Source organism: Pseudopipra pipra, chromosome 6 (genome assembly GCF_036250125.1).
Source record: "Pseudopipra pipra isolate bDixPip1 chromosome 6, bDixPip1.hap1, whole genome shotgun sequence".
In the NCBI taxonomy this organism is placed as follows: domain Eukaryota; kingdom Metazoa; phylum Chordata; class Aves; order Passeriformes; family Pipridae; genus Pseudopipra; species Pseudopipra pipra.
The window spans coordinates 28075351-28091049 of NC_087554.1; the positions used below are offsets into that span (position 1 = coordinate 28075351).

Consider the following 15699-nt stretch of genomic DNA (forward strand, 5'->3'; position numbering starts at 1 on the left):
GGAGAGAAGCTGGAACCCCTTATGACCCCACTCTGGGACAGAACAGGGAACTGTAGGGTTTAATTCCCTCAGGCCATTTACCCTTCCTTTCTGACACCGTGGAAGCTACAGCCAATAGAAAGCTGATGGTCTCAGGTGCTTACTAAAGATGTGTAAAATTTGTGTCATCTAAGGTTTCTTTCATGAATTTCTTTACCCTTAGGATTACCAGACTGTCATAAAGGGGAGGGGAAAGTTAAAAAAAAAAAGTGAAAGGAAAAAGGCAATTAAAAAATTCAAAAAAACCCATTACTTTTTTTCAAACGACCCTTGTGGTTAGCTACAGATCTGGGGAGACTTTTTGCTATTACTGCAATCACTGCACTCATAGGTCCATCAAAACCCTACTTGACCCTATAGCTTCTGAATATTCTCACTTCACTTGACAGAAGAGTTGCTGACTGTTTATTGCTTCCTCAGGAAGCTTCCTGCCACATACAATTAAGTCAGGTAGGCCCATTTAAACAAAGAAAATGTTACAGGATTCACCAAAATAATATATATTAAAAGAAATCTCTACAATTTCTGCAAATACATAAGTACTAAGCTATTAAGTATCACTGCTTTTCCTCCACTTTTTCCTTCCACCCATTCATTTAAGTAAGACAGGCAGTATTACAGACAGTATAATTTTATGAAAAAAAAAGACTTGGCAGCAAATTTGTCAAGATGAAATTTTGGATATTCATTGCTGCAGTTTCCAGTTAATGAAGTCTCATCTCAAATATTTATGATTCATTTTACATCCACTGTGGGTATGCTGAAGGAACATCTTCAGAGAAACGTATATTTGTCAGATTTTATCTGTCAAATTCAGCAAATGTCTAAAATGTGGTTTGGTCAGAGAAATTCCACTTTAACTGGAGCATCAATTCAGTTTGTGTGGTAAATTCTCTGGAAACTAAACTTCTATAAAAACCTGAGGAAAGAGAAAAGAGAAGTGAGGCCGGTACACCTTATTCAAATAGAATGATCCTCCACCACTCCAGTGGGGCTACAGACACCTACTAGAGCCTTCCACATACTCCTTTTCCCTCAGCAAGAAAACAGTATTTTCTCACACTTGTGAGCTACACAGCTGGGGTGCAGGGGGAGAAGATGACAGTAATAGGCTGCAGAAACAACTATGCCCTTCAAAAACCTCCTAGGGAGGGTAAGAAGCCTACACATCATTCCCCAGGCTGCTGCAGTGTATCACTGCAGTGAGCTCTAGAGCCTACACCAAGCACAGCCCATCACTAAACTGTGCTCGGGAGCTGTAAATGAGTGAGGGAGAAGCCTGTAAGGTTGTGTGAGACGGAAACCAACTGAGTGAGTCTCACTCTCACTGAGTGAGACGTGATAAATCTGTCTCCTCCCATCTGACTGTGGGAACAGATGGCCTAACAACATGGTTAAACAAAACAACCATCTGTTGCAGCAGAGTTCTTTTTCTTAGAAAAAAAAGAAAACCAGGGAGCTTAAAGAGTTAAACAGTATTCTGCAACACTAATTACGCGAGAGAAGGGGGAAAAAAAATTTAAGATGTAATTGATGACTAAGCTGTAATAAACGGCCACATCAGTGAATATACTCCTCCTTCATAATTAAGAGAGAAGTCATACAACTACTCATATATTTAAGCATGTTTTGCTAGGTCAGAGTCTTAAAAGAGCTTCTGTGAAGCTTTTCACTGTTCACTGTACTGTACCCACAAAGTTATTACTCATTTTACCCACGTAATGAATGACCACGCTGTTTTAATTTTCAAAATTTCTGAAAGTTAAGAATGATAAGAAATAGTACATCCCTGCACTTCTGCCAACTGCTGTTCTCATTTCAGATTCTAATACAGATACACTCAAAAGCATGTTTATAACCCTAAGAATGTGCCTACCTCTAGTAAAGACTGGAAGAGCTGTTCTGCTTGATTGAGACATATTACACCTCTTTATTTATTTTTTTCCTAAAAGCCTGTTTTTTCGTAACTTTCCCAGAAATTGTACAACTTTTTTTTTAAATCAGATCTACACATCAAGAGAATTCTGAATGACTCTGTCAGCTCATGTCTCTTGTTGCATACGATTCATAGATCAAACTTTCCAACTATTTGCAAGAAAAAGGATTTTCATGACGATTATATTCTTTCCTCTAGGTCCAAGGTAACTAGAACACCTTGAAAGTAAGAGAACATAAGCCCTTTGAGAAAAGGAAAATAATTATATACATACATAAATACATACACACACTTGCCAAAAAGGGATAGAAGAACAAGATAAAAGTTGTTCTCAGAGGATGTACTCTATTAGAAGGTTATTACAAAAATATCCTAAAAGAACTGTTTACAATTTCACCTGTTCTGAATCTATATTGAAAAAAATTGTCAAAAATAAGACAAATTTCTACATGGTAAATGAAGCATTTAATAAAAAATTAATCTTCAGGAAACAATTATAACATTGTTTTCTAGTCCCCATTTTCATCCATTTTTCTTGATTTTCTCTATGCTTCTAATTTTTAGATTTTCCATACTGAAAACTTGGGAAGGTAAAGAAATTAGCGGAAAAGGCTCCTAGGAGCAAAGATTTTATGTAACATAAAATGGTTTCTACCATAATCTTATTTAATAAAAATCCTTTAAGTATGGATAAAAATAGGTGCATGTAAAAATAAAGTTCTCTATCTGTGCCAACTATAAACCTCAATATATGCAAAAGCTTCACCTTTGACCTGCTTCTTCCCTGTAGTTGCTTTCCTGATCACCTACAATATTTCCTGTCTTAAACCAGAGCAGTAACAGTGTTAAGTGTGGAACTTCCACAGCAATGACTAAAGGTCACTTCTAGTGTTATTATCATGAGATCACTAACTTCTTTTAGGGTTTTTTTTAACTGTGCAACAGAATAAAAAGATATAAAAACTAAGAAATAATATATTTAGATTGTTTACTCATAAGAAAGGTTGTCAAAAGAGCTCCTTCTGAAGATCTCATACAAAATTTGAGTTTCAGTTATATAAAAGCTTCTAATCATTGTTTGCTCAAAGAAATAATACTGAGAAAACAAATAACTGAAATATTTATTCAGCTTATATATTATGTGGATTATTTGTCTCAGTGGATCTGTTGTTCAGGTGTTTCATTGTTCTGTTCTTTTTATCTAGGCAACATTTACCATGGTTCAACAGAACCAGAGACTCTACTGTAGGAAGATTTGGGCTGCTAAAGGAATTATAATGTTCCTATCAGTCTTCCTTTGGGAGTATAACTTCTGAAAGGCCCTACAGCAATTATTCACATATCAATATTTTATTATTACAGCAAATATTTTTTTTCAAAAATATTTCAAAAGGTAAAAAAATTTTTACTAAGAAAAAAATCATTTTTCTAACACCTTAACTCAAAATCGACTGTTCTTTACAGTAGAAACTTACAATGCGCTCCAGTTACGCAGTCATACATAAGGTCATATTTTTATAAATACATTGGCGTTGTAGTGCTACCAAAGTCCAGTATTTTATTTCAGACCTACTATTTTCCTTATTGCTTCTGCTATACCATTTTAAAGACTCTGGGTTTTGTAAAAATAGAATCGAGCTCATGTGTGCAGAAAAAAAAAAAAGAAAAATTAATTCAGAGCATTTAAAAACTCTGGAGTTACAGAGTATTTGGTTATTCAAAACTCACTATCTTTAAGATAATTTCTTTCAAGAATGCTGACAAATGTTCTCTAAACTTACAATTGGCAATACTGAAATTTACTACTCATCTCTGGACAAGAAACTCTAACATTCAAACAAAACTAAAATGCAGTCCTTGAATCTCCTTGCTCGATTATATAATACTAGATTTTTTTGTGAAATTCTTTAAACAGACCAATGTAGGAGCAGTTTGTTAACATTATAACATGTGACATGCTTGCCTCTTGAATCTATAGAAGCTGTCAATTACTGCTGCAGTGTGACCTTTACAGCACATTAGGCAGCACCATATGTCATCCAGATTTTGTTTTATTCAAACCAGGAGTTTGGAAAAATTGGGCTGCTGACAGGAACACATGTATTATTCAAAAATCTTCCAGATTAAAAACAAAAGATTTTAAAGAAAAAGTCTCCCTTTAAGCTCTTTCAATAATCTTGTGTTGTGAAAAGCAGTGAAGAGAAGCAATTGCATATTTCTCTGTATTGATAGCTTCAGACATTTAAGTATTTAAATGTATATAAAAAGTGACTATTCAAACTCTGATCCCTAAAAGTATTTCAGGATTTTACATGTCAGTATTTTTTCCCTACAAGTTACAGTAATTTAAAGTTGGAGGTTATGTTTGTTCGTGGGGATTTTTTTGAAAATGTTTCCCATTTTGACACTAGAATTCTTCATTTTATTTTCATGTCATCCCAAATCAAAGAAAAAGTTAATTGTAGCAAGACTTTCAGAATCTGAAAGAGCTTCTATTCCACTTGTTATAACCATTTAGCAGTAATCCGCAGAATGTGAGAAATATTTGCTCAAAATATAACTATATAAGAGATTATAATGATTTTTGAAAGAAGACACACTGACATTCTACTTCTGGCACATCCAAGGTACAGCCTTACCTTGCAGCTTTTTCAACACAGCTACTTCCATTTTCAGTACTTGCTTTGGCTGCTGAGCTGATTCGACTTTCAGTGCAACATTTTCCCGAGTAAGCAAGTCCAGTGCATCGTAAATTTCTCCAAATCCTCCACCTCCTATTTTCCTCAACTATATGGGAGAGGGAGAAAGAACAAAAGTATATTTTAAAGAGGGGAGAAGAAAAGAAACAAAACGTCTATTCTTCTTTGTACTGCCTGTCATACTGCAAACACTGGTGTTTTACAAATAGATTTTAAAGTAACATAATCATATCCTTCAGTACAGTATAAAAGAGCTACTGAATAATCTACAAAGGTATGGCTAACCACAGTTTGAAAGAGAACACACCTGATCTCTATCTGCACTAAACTTCCTGTATGTAATACAATAGAAGAGTGCACTAGTATTCCCAGCATGAATCTGAGCTGTCAGTATGCTGAATAAAGTCTTTCCTCAAATAGTCACATACTACCCAGAGACCTTCAAATACAAGTGCATTGTGACATTTTTAAAATATGCCATCTTCTTCACTTTTCAGAAATGCACACACTGAATACTAAAGTTATACAAGTTCTTGGACTCCTGAAAAGAGACAGCGTTTTCTATTATCTGAAGTAACCTACACACAACAGCTATATCAATAAATTATATGAAATGGCTAAGATTATCTTTGAATACACATTTCAAATGTTACTCACATTTAAATGGTTCACCAATACCATTCTTATTAACAGACATATTAAAGAAACTTGCAGCACTGAAAGTTTCATCTGTGCTAGGAGAGGTAAAAAGAATGCTCATGGCACATTAATTAGTTTGCACTACATTCAGAGCAAATATTACTAGTTGTGTTTCCACTCTGCTTTAACTGTTCACGGGAAATAGACACTTGTCTGTTTTTCAGTATCAAAAATGTCCATGTTATTTCATGTAATACTTCTATATGGCTATCTCCCCCATAGCTAACATTCTAAAACTGATAAAATAGAAAAGCAGACAAAAAGAACTTACTCTAAGACTGACGTGTTTTTCAAAATGTCATCTGAAAACATACGGTTACTAACTTTATATGACTACACTGTACTAAATGTCATCTAAACATTCTGGGGTTCTAGAGAGCAGCAATGTGCTGACCTATCTTCAGATTCTGAAAATAAATCTGTCTCCTAATCCAGACAATCAGATATCTGACTGAAAAACGTTTTTTAAAATACCCTAGGCCCCTATGAATAAGGAAGAAGGTAACAGATAAAATACTCATATTGTTTACCTGCCTTTTTCATTGCATGGAATTTTTATTCTGTATTATTACAACAATATTCAGTATTTCATCATGCATGTTCTGTCCTGAGGATCTTCTACCATTGCAAACAACAGCTATTTCAATATTCTTAAGATGAGGAAAATATGGTCCAAGATATGTAGCATTATCTGCATTACTCACTTCTGGACAATTCACTGCCAGTTTTAAAACAGGACAGACAGAACGCCACATTTTCAGACCTACAGAACTAACCCACCTAATTATTTCCTTCTAGTGCACACTAGCTGCTAGCAAATGCAGTCTCCTCCACAGGCTATATACTTTCTCTGAAGCAGGGTAACATGCATCCTACCAACCCAGGCTTAAGCTCAATTCTCTTTAACCTACATCTTTCAAGAGTCTAGGCTGAATGCTATAATAATGACAAACCGTGAGAAACAGTAACCTTCCAAGTCCCATGAAATACTCAGTCTAGCTTGGTTACATTTAGATGTATTTAATGTATGCAGTGTTAGTCCTTACAGAAAGGAAAGAGATCTGTCATATCTAAATACTGGGAAAAAACAGAATTACGTATATGTATATACATTTTAAAAAAAAAAAATCTATGTTATCAATGTGTATCTCTCAAAGATGTAGTTTTGTGACTAATTTGGCCATTTTAAGTCTGCACTTTTCTGTTCCACTTCTTGGTCTGGTAGTACCGTTATCTTGACTGAGCTATGAGCTACTAATAAGGCTTCAACAATTAAACACAGGAATCGATCTGCCTATAGTCTTTAGCATAAGTTACCCACAGGAAATATTTGGCACTTTTCTACGTGTAATACTTGAACTGGAAAACACGTAAGAGAAAAGGTACAATCATATGAGATGAACTACAGCCTACTCTCAACATTTTCCAGAAGATATCTATCTCATCATCAGCCTACATTACATAGGAAAGAAAATAAACTTGAAGAAAACAAGACTTATATTTGCATGCATCAGACAACTGAGCAGTTTTGTGAATGGTGATCTATTAGTATGCTGGTATCTATTTATTAATGGTATTTTATTCTACTTGATCTGATTCAAGACTATGCTTTTAGTTTTTTCTTCAATGCAGTATTAAGACAAAATATAAGAAGGTATTTTACAAATACTTATACTCCAGAGATAGCTCTTTAGGTTCTATTTACACAAAAGGAAATATAAAGGTTTCCTACACAAAGCTATTGGCTTCCTGCCTATTTAAAAGGAAGACAGAACACAAGACAGTTGAAATTATTTTCTCTATATGAAGTTGAAATGAATGATGAATCTGTATTTTCTATGTTCCTTCTTACAGTTTAAACAAAATCTTGAAACATGAGAGTAATATAAAGCAAAGATGGTGCAAGTGATTCAGAATCCATTCACAGCCTACTAAACACACAGAGATACTCCAAATGCTCTATTGTGAACTGCCTTTTTTTTTTTTTAATTTTAAGCAAAAAAGAATAAAGTCATCAGGGGAATGGAGAAGGAATTACGAGAAAACCTGTTTTCCCTATCAAAAATAGCTTCAAATGGATACTATTTTCCTCAAGATGAAAATCAAGGATATGAACACCAAAAGGAAATAGAGTTATTTATGGAAAAGCCAATGCTGGCACACAGTCAAATGAATATAAATCAGCCGGGAATAAATCTATGCTACAAAATCCAACAGATAAAAGGAAGAGCAGCAAAGTCCTGAAAGATCTTCATATAAAGCAGGAATATGTCTCACAAAGTTGCTAGTTTCATGAGGGTGTCTGACTGATCTCCAAAATGGAGTAACATAATCACTGCTTGACTAGATTCAATATACTAACAGGATTCTTCTAGTTGTGCTCTGAACAGGCACTAAATTGGGATTTAAGAGCTTCCCTAGGTACTTACCAGGAAAAAAAATAAACCACCTTAAATCCCCATAGCTTCTTTTAAAAGTAGGATAAGAGAAACAAGTGGTTTTAAAGCACATTCACCATTTACTGCTGAATTAATCACCAATTAAGCAAAATACATCTCATAAGAGTTTTCAAACCAATTTCAAAGCACAATCTAATTCTTTTTAAAAAAATGTGTTTTAAAGAAGAAAAAGAATTGCAGGAAGGTATACTCACCACCTTCCATCTTTCTTTGACCAATATTCCCACACTGAGGATATCAGGCTGCTCCCCTCCTCCACTCATTGCAACCTCCTGAGGTGATGGAGCTGCTATACAAAGTCTAAGGCAGTAGAAACCATCCAGATCCTAGGAGTGGCTTCCATTTAACCAGTCACTGCAGAAACAGAGCAGAAGATGGGATTTCAGTGATTCACAGACTAACATGAAATACAGAAAAAGTTGTGTTTCTCATCCAGCACCTTAACTAGTTTTTGTATCCCATAGTGTCCAGTGTTGAAATTCTAGACAAACAGCTTCCAGTACAGAAAAAAGTTTTTTACTTGCTCTCACTCAAACCTCCAATTCCAATCTCAAAATGTAACAAACAAATATAAACATTTCCACAATTATATTCTATAAGCAGTTTCAAAATGTTGCAAAGCATAATTGCATTTAAACTTAATTTTAATAAGAACTTTTTAAATCTAATTATTTACCAAATAGTTGTTTAAATAATTAATAGTAATATATAATAAACTTAAAATAATATTAACCAAAAAATTACAACATTAAAAATAGATATTTCAATTGAGACTGCACTGCATACAGACTACTCCACATTTTACAATGTATTTCACATAGCTAGGATTATTCATGATTAAATACATTTAAGTACAATTCTGTTGATTTATGTCAGGCTATAAATAGCTAAAGGAAAAAAACTTGTCTTCAGTAATTTTGACAGTTTATTTTTTTAATTTTCTGGTTTCAGCAATCATTGCTAAATTGAATTTTATATAGCATTATAAAAATTTGTATTTTTGAGATTAATATATGCATGATGGTTCCTATCAGTAACTTCTATCACCAATTAAAATCTTATTTCAATTGTTTGAAGCTTTTCTAGAATTGTGCTTTTTTGTTACACTGGTATAATTATACAAATGTAACTCTTTGTATAAACTCTCTTATCCAAAGACAATACTCTTCAAAAAGGGTATTTGCTTTGGATTTATTTCCATCACTTTCAAAATAGCATCAACTGCAAGCGAACAATTGGTTTTTTCCCTGAATCGACACACAGATTATATGCAAAATTGGTAAACTCATTCTGATTTAAATTAGCAGTATGGCCTTCCACGTGGCTAAATGCCAAGTTTACTACTGGGGCTAAATTATGCTTTTTTTTCATAAACACTCTGCTGCTTAAATGACTTGGCTTTTAAGACAAACATTTGTTTAACATGATAGTAACTGTGGGGGTTTTTTTCATATTCTTTCGAATTTCTTTTTCATATTATATTTATGCCTCTTTGCTTCAACTGTACATTCTAACATTTAAACCAACTCCAAACAAAACAGACCCCTCTGAAGAAGAATTAATCTGGATTAAATTTATACCAAATTAGAGTGGATTACATCCCTGAAAGGAGTGCTCATTCAAATAGGTAGCCTGAATTGGTTTAATTCAAACAAATGAAGGGAAACCAAATTAAGATTGTGTATTCCAAGTAACAGCATCCACCCCACAATTTAATCAAGTTTAACTAAACCAATTTAAATTCTACCAGTGCTAGTAAATCCTCCCTTGCAGATAAGGTCAAAATTACAAAAAGAACTATGGTCATTTATGTGAATGCCCTTAACATTACTAACCACTGACCACAGTTACTGTCCTTTCCAATAGAATTATCATAACACAGTCAAGAACTAAGTAAGTCAAAGACAAAATGAAATGGTACTAATGAAGGGGAAAAGGTCTATTTCCAAAATTACATGCTTACAGCACATAGCCATTTTTCCATTTACTCAAACGTTTCCTTCTCTTTCCACCACCCACCAGTTACATCAGAGTAAGTCGTTGTCTTTACCAAATAAATTGTTCACTCCTGTTCACAGTCATTTTAGAGTTTTTTGTTAATACTGCTATCAGACTTGATTTGATTCCTGATTTGATCCTTTTTTTTTTTTAATACATTTCAAGTTACAATTTACAGTCACAGCTCTGACAAACATTTCTGAGAGCTATTCGTTCATGGATTCTGGAGCTTATTAAGAGAGCATCAGCAACAAGACCCAGAATGCAAAGGTATAACACATATATCCACATAAATATCCCATATTTTAAGAATTGTCATAGAAGTATTACTGTATGTAACATCTGTATGGCCAGGGTAACAAAATCTTCATTTACACACAAGTCCTCAATCCTATTCCAATACACTAATTCCTCACTATGTCATCCTGTATCATTACAAAGCAATAACATATATTCTATATCATCAGTAACTGGTATTCAAAGCAACAAAACACCAGCAAAAGTTGTCTCCTGAGCCTTGGAAGACAAGGTACTAAACTCCTCCTGAAGCTTAATAATCAAGTGCAAGCATTATTTTACTTGAAAAAAAATGGAAGTTTTACAAACACGTTGAAGTCAATTTGAAGAATCTTGTTTTCTTCAAGACCCCTAATAAAGCAGGAGGATTCAGTGACAAATTTGAAGGCCAGAAAGCTTGAAATTGGCCCAAACTTTCAAATGATCAGGCCACATAAGTGCACCCTCTTCATTGAATTAGCACACACTAATTTAATTTAATAGTCCAAATAATGAATAGTCCCCTAACTTCACTAGTAACATGTTTCAGTATGTTCCTTCCCTCACAACAAGCATAACTCGCTTTGCTTCAAGGTTGAATACGTCTAATTTTAGGGTTTTTACCACCAGACTTAGTTATGGTTTTGGTAACCAAATTCCATACCCAGTAATTTCACTTCATTTAAACATCTAAACATTTTTTTAACCTCCTCTAAATTAATAAATTGAGCTTTAAGCCTTCCTTCCTATCCTATGGGTCTTTTACATGGTTCTCCTTTGAAAACCCTCTCCTTGCTCCACATTATTCTTGTGGTATGGTCAGCAACACTGAGTTAGACATCCACGCTGAATTACACTCTATCTCACCAATACCCAGTATGGAGAAAAGATGGTTTTTTATTTATTTGCAATAGCAGTCATTTCTATAATTTAAGTCTGAAACTGCTTTGTACTTTTGCTAAATCACAACTTTATCAGATACTTATACACCTCCATGCTTACACTCAGGCACTGTTGCAAGCACATGGTTTCTATAAAATTATTCACAATCTGATCTAGATTGAGTTTCCTTGCTCTGATGTGTTCTCTAATGACCTTAACACTGTATAACTGAAATCTGTTATTGATGTACTGCAGTAGATAAATATCTTTATGTTCCTTACCTAAAAACAGATAACACATATTCTAGTAAGTGCAATCTAGGTTACAATCAAATTTATGTGGAAAAAGAAAAGGACATTATTAGAGAGGACTACATTCAAAGGACTTTTGGACAGACATAAATATGCATTCTTTGGAGGTGATGCTCAGGTCAAGATTGAAAGTGAAATTTCTCTGAATTTGGAACAATTTAAATTCAGATTGACCCGTTCCAAATTCCAGATGAATTAATGGCTCATAAAAGTACATACAGTTCCATTTGTACAACTGAAATACTTTGCTTTCAGCACAGCTCTTTAACAGCCTACAATGCTGTTAAACAATTTAAGAAAGCTCCAGTATGTTCTGTATTCCACTGATGCAGATGAATAATTAATGGTATACGGTTAAGGTGCAAGCTTTCCCTTACTCATTCAGCAGATGAATCCTTGAGCAGTACAGTTTTATAGGTGGCAGTACAATTATTTTCAGCACAATGAGCACTTCTTTAAAATTCTCCTAAAAAAGTAACAGTCATTTTAATTGCAATATGTCTCAAAAAATTCTGTATTCATTAACTCATCAGTTGCCTTATCAGATCAGTTTATCACTTGAGAAGAACTTTTGAAAATAACAGCATTACCACAATTAAAGGCAATCAGCCCTGTGTCAAATTTATTTCCAGATGACAGGTCATGGAGTAACTACGACAACACAATAAGGATAGACTGTTCTATAACGTAAGCCTAGGAATTGATCATAGTATAACATAAGAGCAGGTAAGGGAACATTAGTACTAATATCCAGAATACTGTACAAACAGCATCCATTATTTAAAACTCTTCTATCCACTGAACTGATTTTAACTACACATCAGCCCCACAAAAGACTTCTTTAATTTATCCCAAACAAGTAAAATAAGAGATTATATGCTATTAGAAAGCAATAGTGCAAAACTTGCAGAAAAAAAAAACTCAATTTTGTAATAGCTGATTCTAGCTCAGCAAGAAAAGACAATCTTTTCATGTAATTTACGTGCATGTATATAGTTTCTTCAGAGACAGCCCTAAACTGAAGCCAATTTCTGTTTACCAGCCATCATAAATGTTTAAATTCAGATCTAAGACGTAGCACAGAGAACTTTGGCTGAATGGAGGTACTGTAAGTTCCAGGACAAAGCAAGTAAGCACAGAAGATTAATTCTGTTCTGTATAAAGGAATACATGTTCTCTTGCCTCCACTACGGAATAATATCAACCTTTTACTATTAAGAACTCTCTATGCTTATTAGGAGCTCTATCTGCCTGCCTTCAATTCACTTAAGAAACTAGTAAATTAACTGGAATCTACCTAAGATGGTTTCCACTTCTGTACTTTCTACTTCTGAGCAGAAGAACTTAAGGAACAAACAAAATTTTAACAGCTCAGCATAATGAGAAAATCAGGGCAGGAAAAGTTCAAAGGTCCTAATTCCATCGCATTTATGATAAAGTCCACTGTCTTCGTAATGCTAAGAATATGTTGAAATTGTAAATTCCAAGGCCAGAAATGTATTAAGCATGTCTATTTGAACACCCAAACTAGAAAGTTATCTTACAAATAAACCTGAATATTTTCTAAATACATCTATTAAAATGTGGGGTTTTGAAAATCATCATTCACCACACAAATAAGAAAACAAATTTAAGACCTTGACTTAAATTTCCAACTTTACTGGTTGTGAAGAAAATCTTTTTAAAAATTCAACACATTACCAATGCCATTTTAGGTTCCTTTCTCAAGCTCTTGAGTGCCAAAATACTCATCACCACTTGCAGATTCCAGGTGTGAAAAGCTCCCAGCTGTCTTGTGTGCTATTGCCAAAGAGTCTATATTTCCTTCTGGCAACTTCTGCACTTACAGATATGTTGTTATTACAAAAGTGGCAATATTTTCGCAGTTTGAAGGCAGAGTTAAAAATATAACATTTAGTTTCAAGTCTTATTTTAAAAAGACATATTTCAAGCTACCATACTATTTTCAGTTTGCAAAAGAATTCACTACCAAAATGTTGCAAAAACCCAAGTAAGGCAAGTTCATCAGAGGACTGTATTTTCTTTCACTAAACACACTAATACATGTGGCAAATCTCTACAAGCCTGAGGCACACAAACCCCTCTTCAAGTCCAAAGTAGAATTAACACCTTTAAATTAAATTGAACTTGAAAGCATTTGCACTGAAGTAAACTTCAATATGTTTCTTGATCAGACCAACTGAGATAAAGGGTACTCAATACCTTGCCATAAAGAAAAGAAAGCATCTTTATGTGCATGACAGGGAATGACTAGATGTTTATGGTTCCTATCAGAAACACAGAATGCAATTTATTACCCACAGAAAATCAGAACATTTTGGTCAGGGAAAATTAGAATTAGTCATAAATCAAAAACCCTATTTAATCCATGATATTTTTGCCATGGTATTTTTCAGATGTGTGACTTAATGTCCTAATTTGATCTGTCACACAATTGCACAAAGACTTACGTCAGAAAAAGAGAAAGAATGGAAGTTAGCTGTGAGAGACAGGTAAAGGCTGGGCTACTGTGGTGCTTTCAACTCAAATTCAACCTCAGATGCAGAGCCTTTAATCCTAATGTGGAAGCCCAACCCTTTGGAAAGGTTAATATCATTTCAAATAATATTGTATTATTCTCAATTTTTTCCCACAACTCAGAGTGAGTTACGAATCAAAAAGAGGCTCATGAAATGTTATTAATGACTCCAAAATTAATTTTAAAACCCTAATAGTGTCGTTCGTGAAAAAAAAAAAAGGTGTATTTCTGTGTCTTAGATTCACTATAGGCATTGTGGTATCTACAACAAACCTAAATGGAACTAGGAGGAGGGATTTTTGCTATAAGAATTTGTTTTATTTGTCAAAAGTCTTTTTCAAATAAACGTGCAAATGGAAACTCAGTTTGGCAATGACCTAAATTATACAGTGTTACAATAATTATTTTTCCAGATCTTTGCAAAATTTTCATTGTAAAAAAGTGATAGTGAAGTGTGGTTTTAAAGAAAGACAGCTTGAAGTCAAAGAATTAAGGTATTTTAAACAGTGGCATAGTATTATAATATCAATCTACTTATAGTCTGGATTTATCAGCAAAAATAAAATCTTTATTTACAGTTTTCTGAAGTGTTGGAATAGTCAGTCATCTTCTTAGGATAAACTCAAGAATATTAATAGCTTACCATCAAAGTCACTATCTACATACAAAGGATCGATCCTTTAAGATGGTCTGAACTATTGCCCTTTCCACTAACACTATTTCTATTTTTTCACAAATCCATTTTCTCAGCAAGGAAAAACATAAACACCCAACACATGCATACAGCACACAACGACAGAAGACAAGAAGGCAAACAATACACTGCTCTGAAGACCTTACAGAAGAAAAGAGCTGCTGCTAAGGACTGTGCAAGAATGATGTGAGGGCACATATACAACTAACTGCTTAATGCTTCACCCAAACAAGTAAAGTTCAGGGCTAATTCTAAACATAAATGGGAGTAACACAGTTTTTTTGAAAATACAAGAAAATTAGCAGAGAAACTTTGATGAGACATTCAGATAGATGGCATGTGAATAGCAAAATGCTGTCTGCACTGTCAAATGATCAACAAGGCTGCCAGCAGCAGAGAAGCAGCCCAGCTGGCAGCCACATGACTACATTCGCTGTATCATGCCAGGCTGAAGCTCCATCCGTGAAGCAACCTGGACCTCACTAACAAAACCGGAGAATTCCCTTGATATGTCAGTTGACAAAGCACATGACAAAAACATGGTCAATGAGGCCTGACAGTTTACTAAGCAGAATACGAGAAAAGAGAGAAATAATCTTTTCTCAATCTCTAATGTCTAACCTCTTAGCACCCTTATCTTTAGGGCACATAACTCTAAATCTGCTGCAGTACTGGGATAAAGAGAGGGCATCGGCTGTGCATACACAGGTATTCCATCTTCTTAAATGCTTTAAATACATCTCCTTAAATACAGTAGCTCTCCTTTTTGCCAATGTGTAAAATGAGGTCAGTAACTGCTACACCAAGCAAGGTGCCTCCATAAGAGCCTAGCTAACAGGAAGATGGGATTTGAGGGAGTCCACACAGTGCAGGACACCTACCAAACTCTGACAGGCTTCAGCCTCCTCAATGAGGAGATTGGCCATCCTATCACGCAATGCAGCAATCCCGGAAAGAGTTAAGGAGGAAAGACACACCACCACGTTACAGTTTATGCAGGAGATGCTTCAGTATGTTCAAGAAGAATTGTACTTTCCAGCAGCAAATCAACAGTATTAGAGAAGTCAGGTACAAAGAGAAGACAAAAAAACACAGAGACCCTGTGCTAACCCTCATGCCAAGACCAACTCAGCACTGCTGTCAGCATCCCTCACATCAATGGGTAAG

The 15699-nt window shown here is 34.5% G+C and overlaps 1 protein-coding gene across 5 annotated transcripts in view; it reads right to left on the reverse strand.

Moving 5' to 3' along the window:
- The window catches only part of TTBK2 (tau tubulin kinase 2), an 83823-nt gene that overhangs the window by 54622 nt on the left and 13502 nt on the right, over positions 1-15699 (reverse strand). For 4 of the 5 annotated variants that reach the window (XM_064658160.1, XM_064658161.1, XM_064658159.1 and 1 more), the window contains exons 2-3: positions 8027-8186; positions 4615-4762 (exon numbers count right to left, since the gene is read on the reverse strand). In XM_064658160.1, the coding sequence (XP_064514230.1) occupies positions 4615-4762; positions 8027-8095 (217 nt within the window). In that variant the 5' untranslated portion in view covers positions 8096-8186. Of the gene's footprint in view, positions 1-1915; positions 2194-4614; positions 4763-8026; positions 8187-15699 lie in introns of those variants that run through there. The other variant, XM_064658162.1, reaches the window with a different exon arrangement.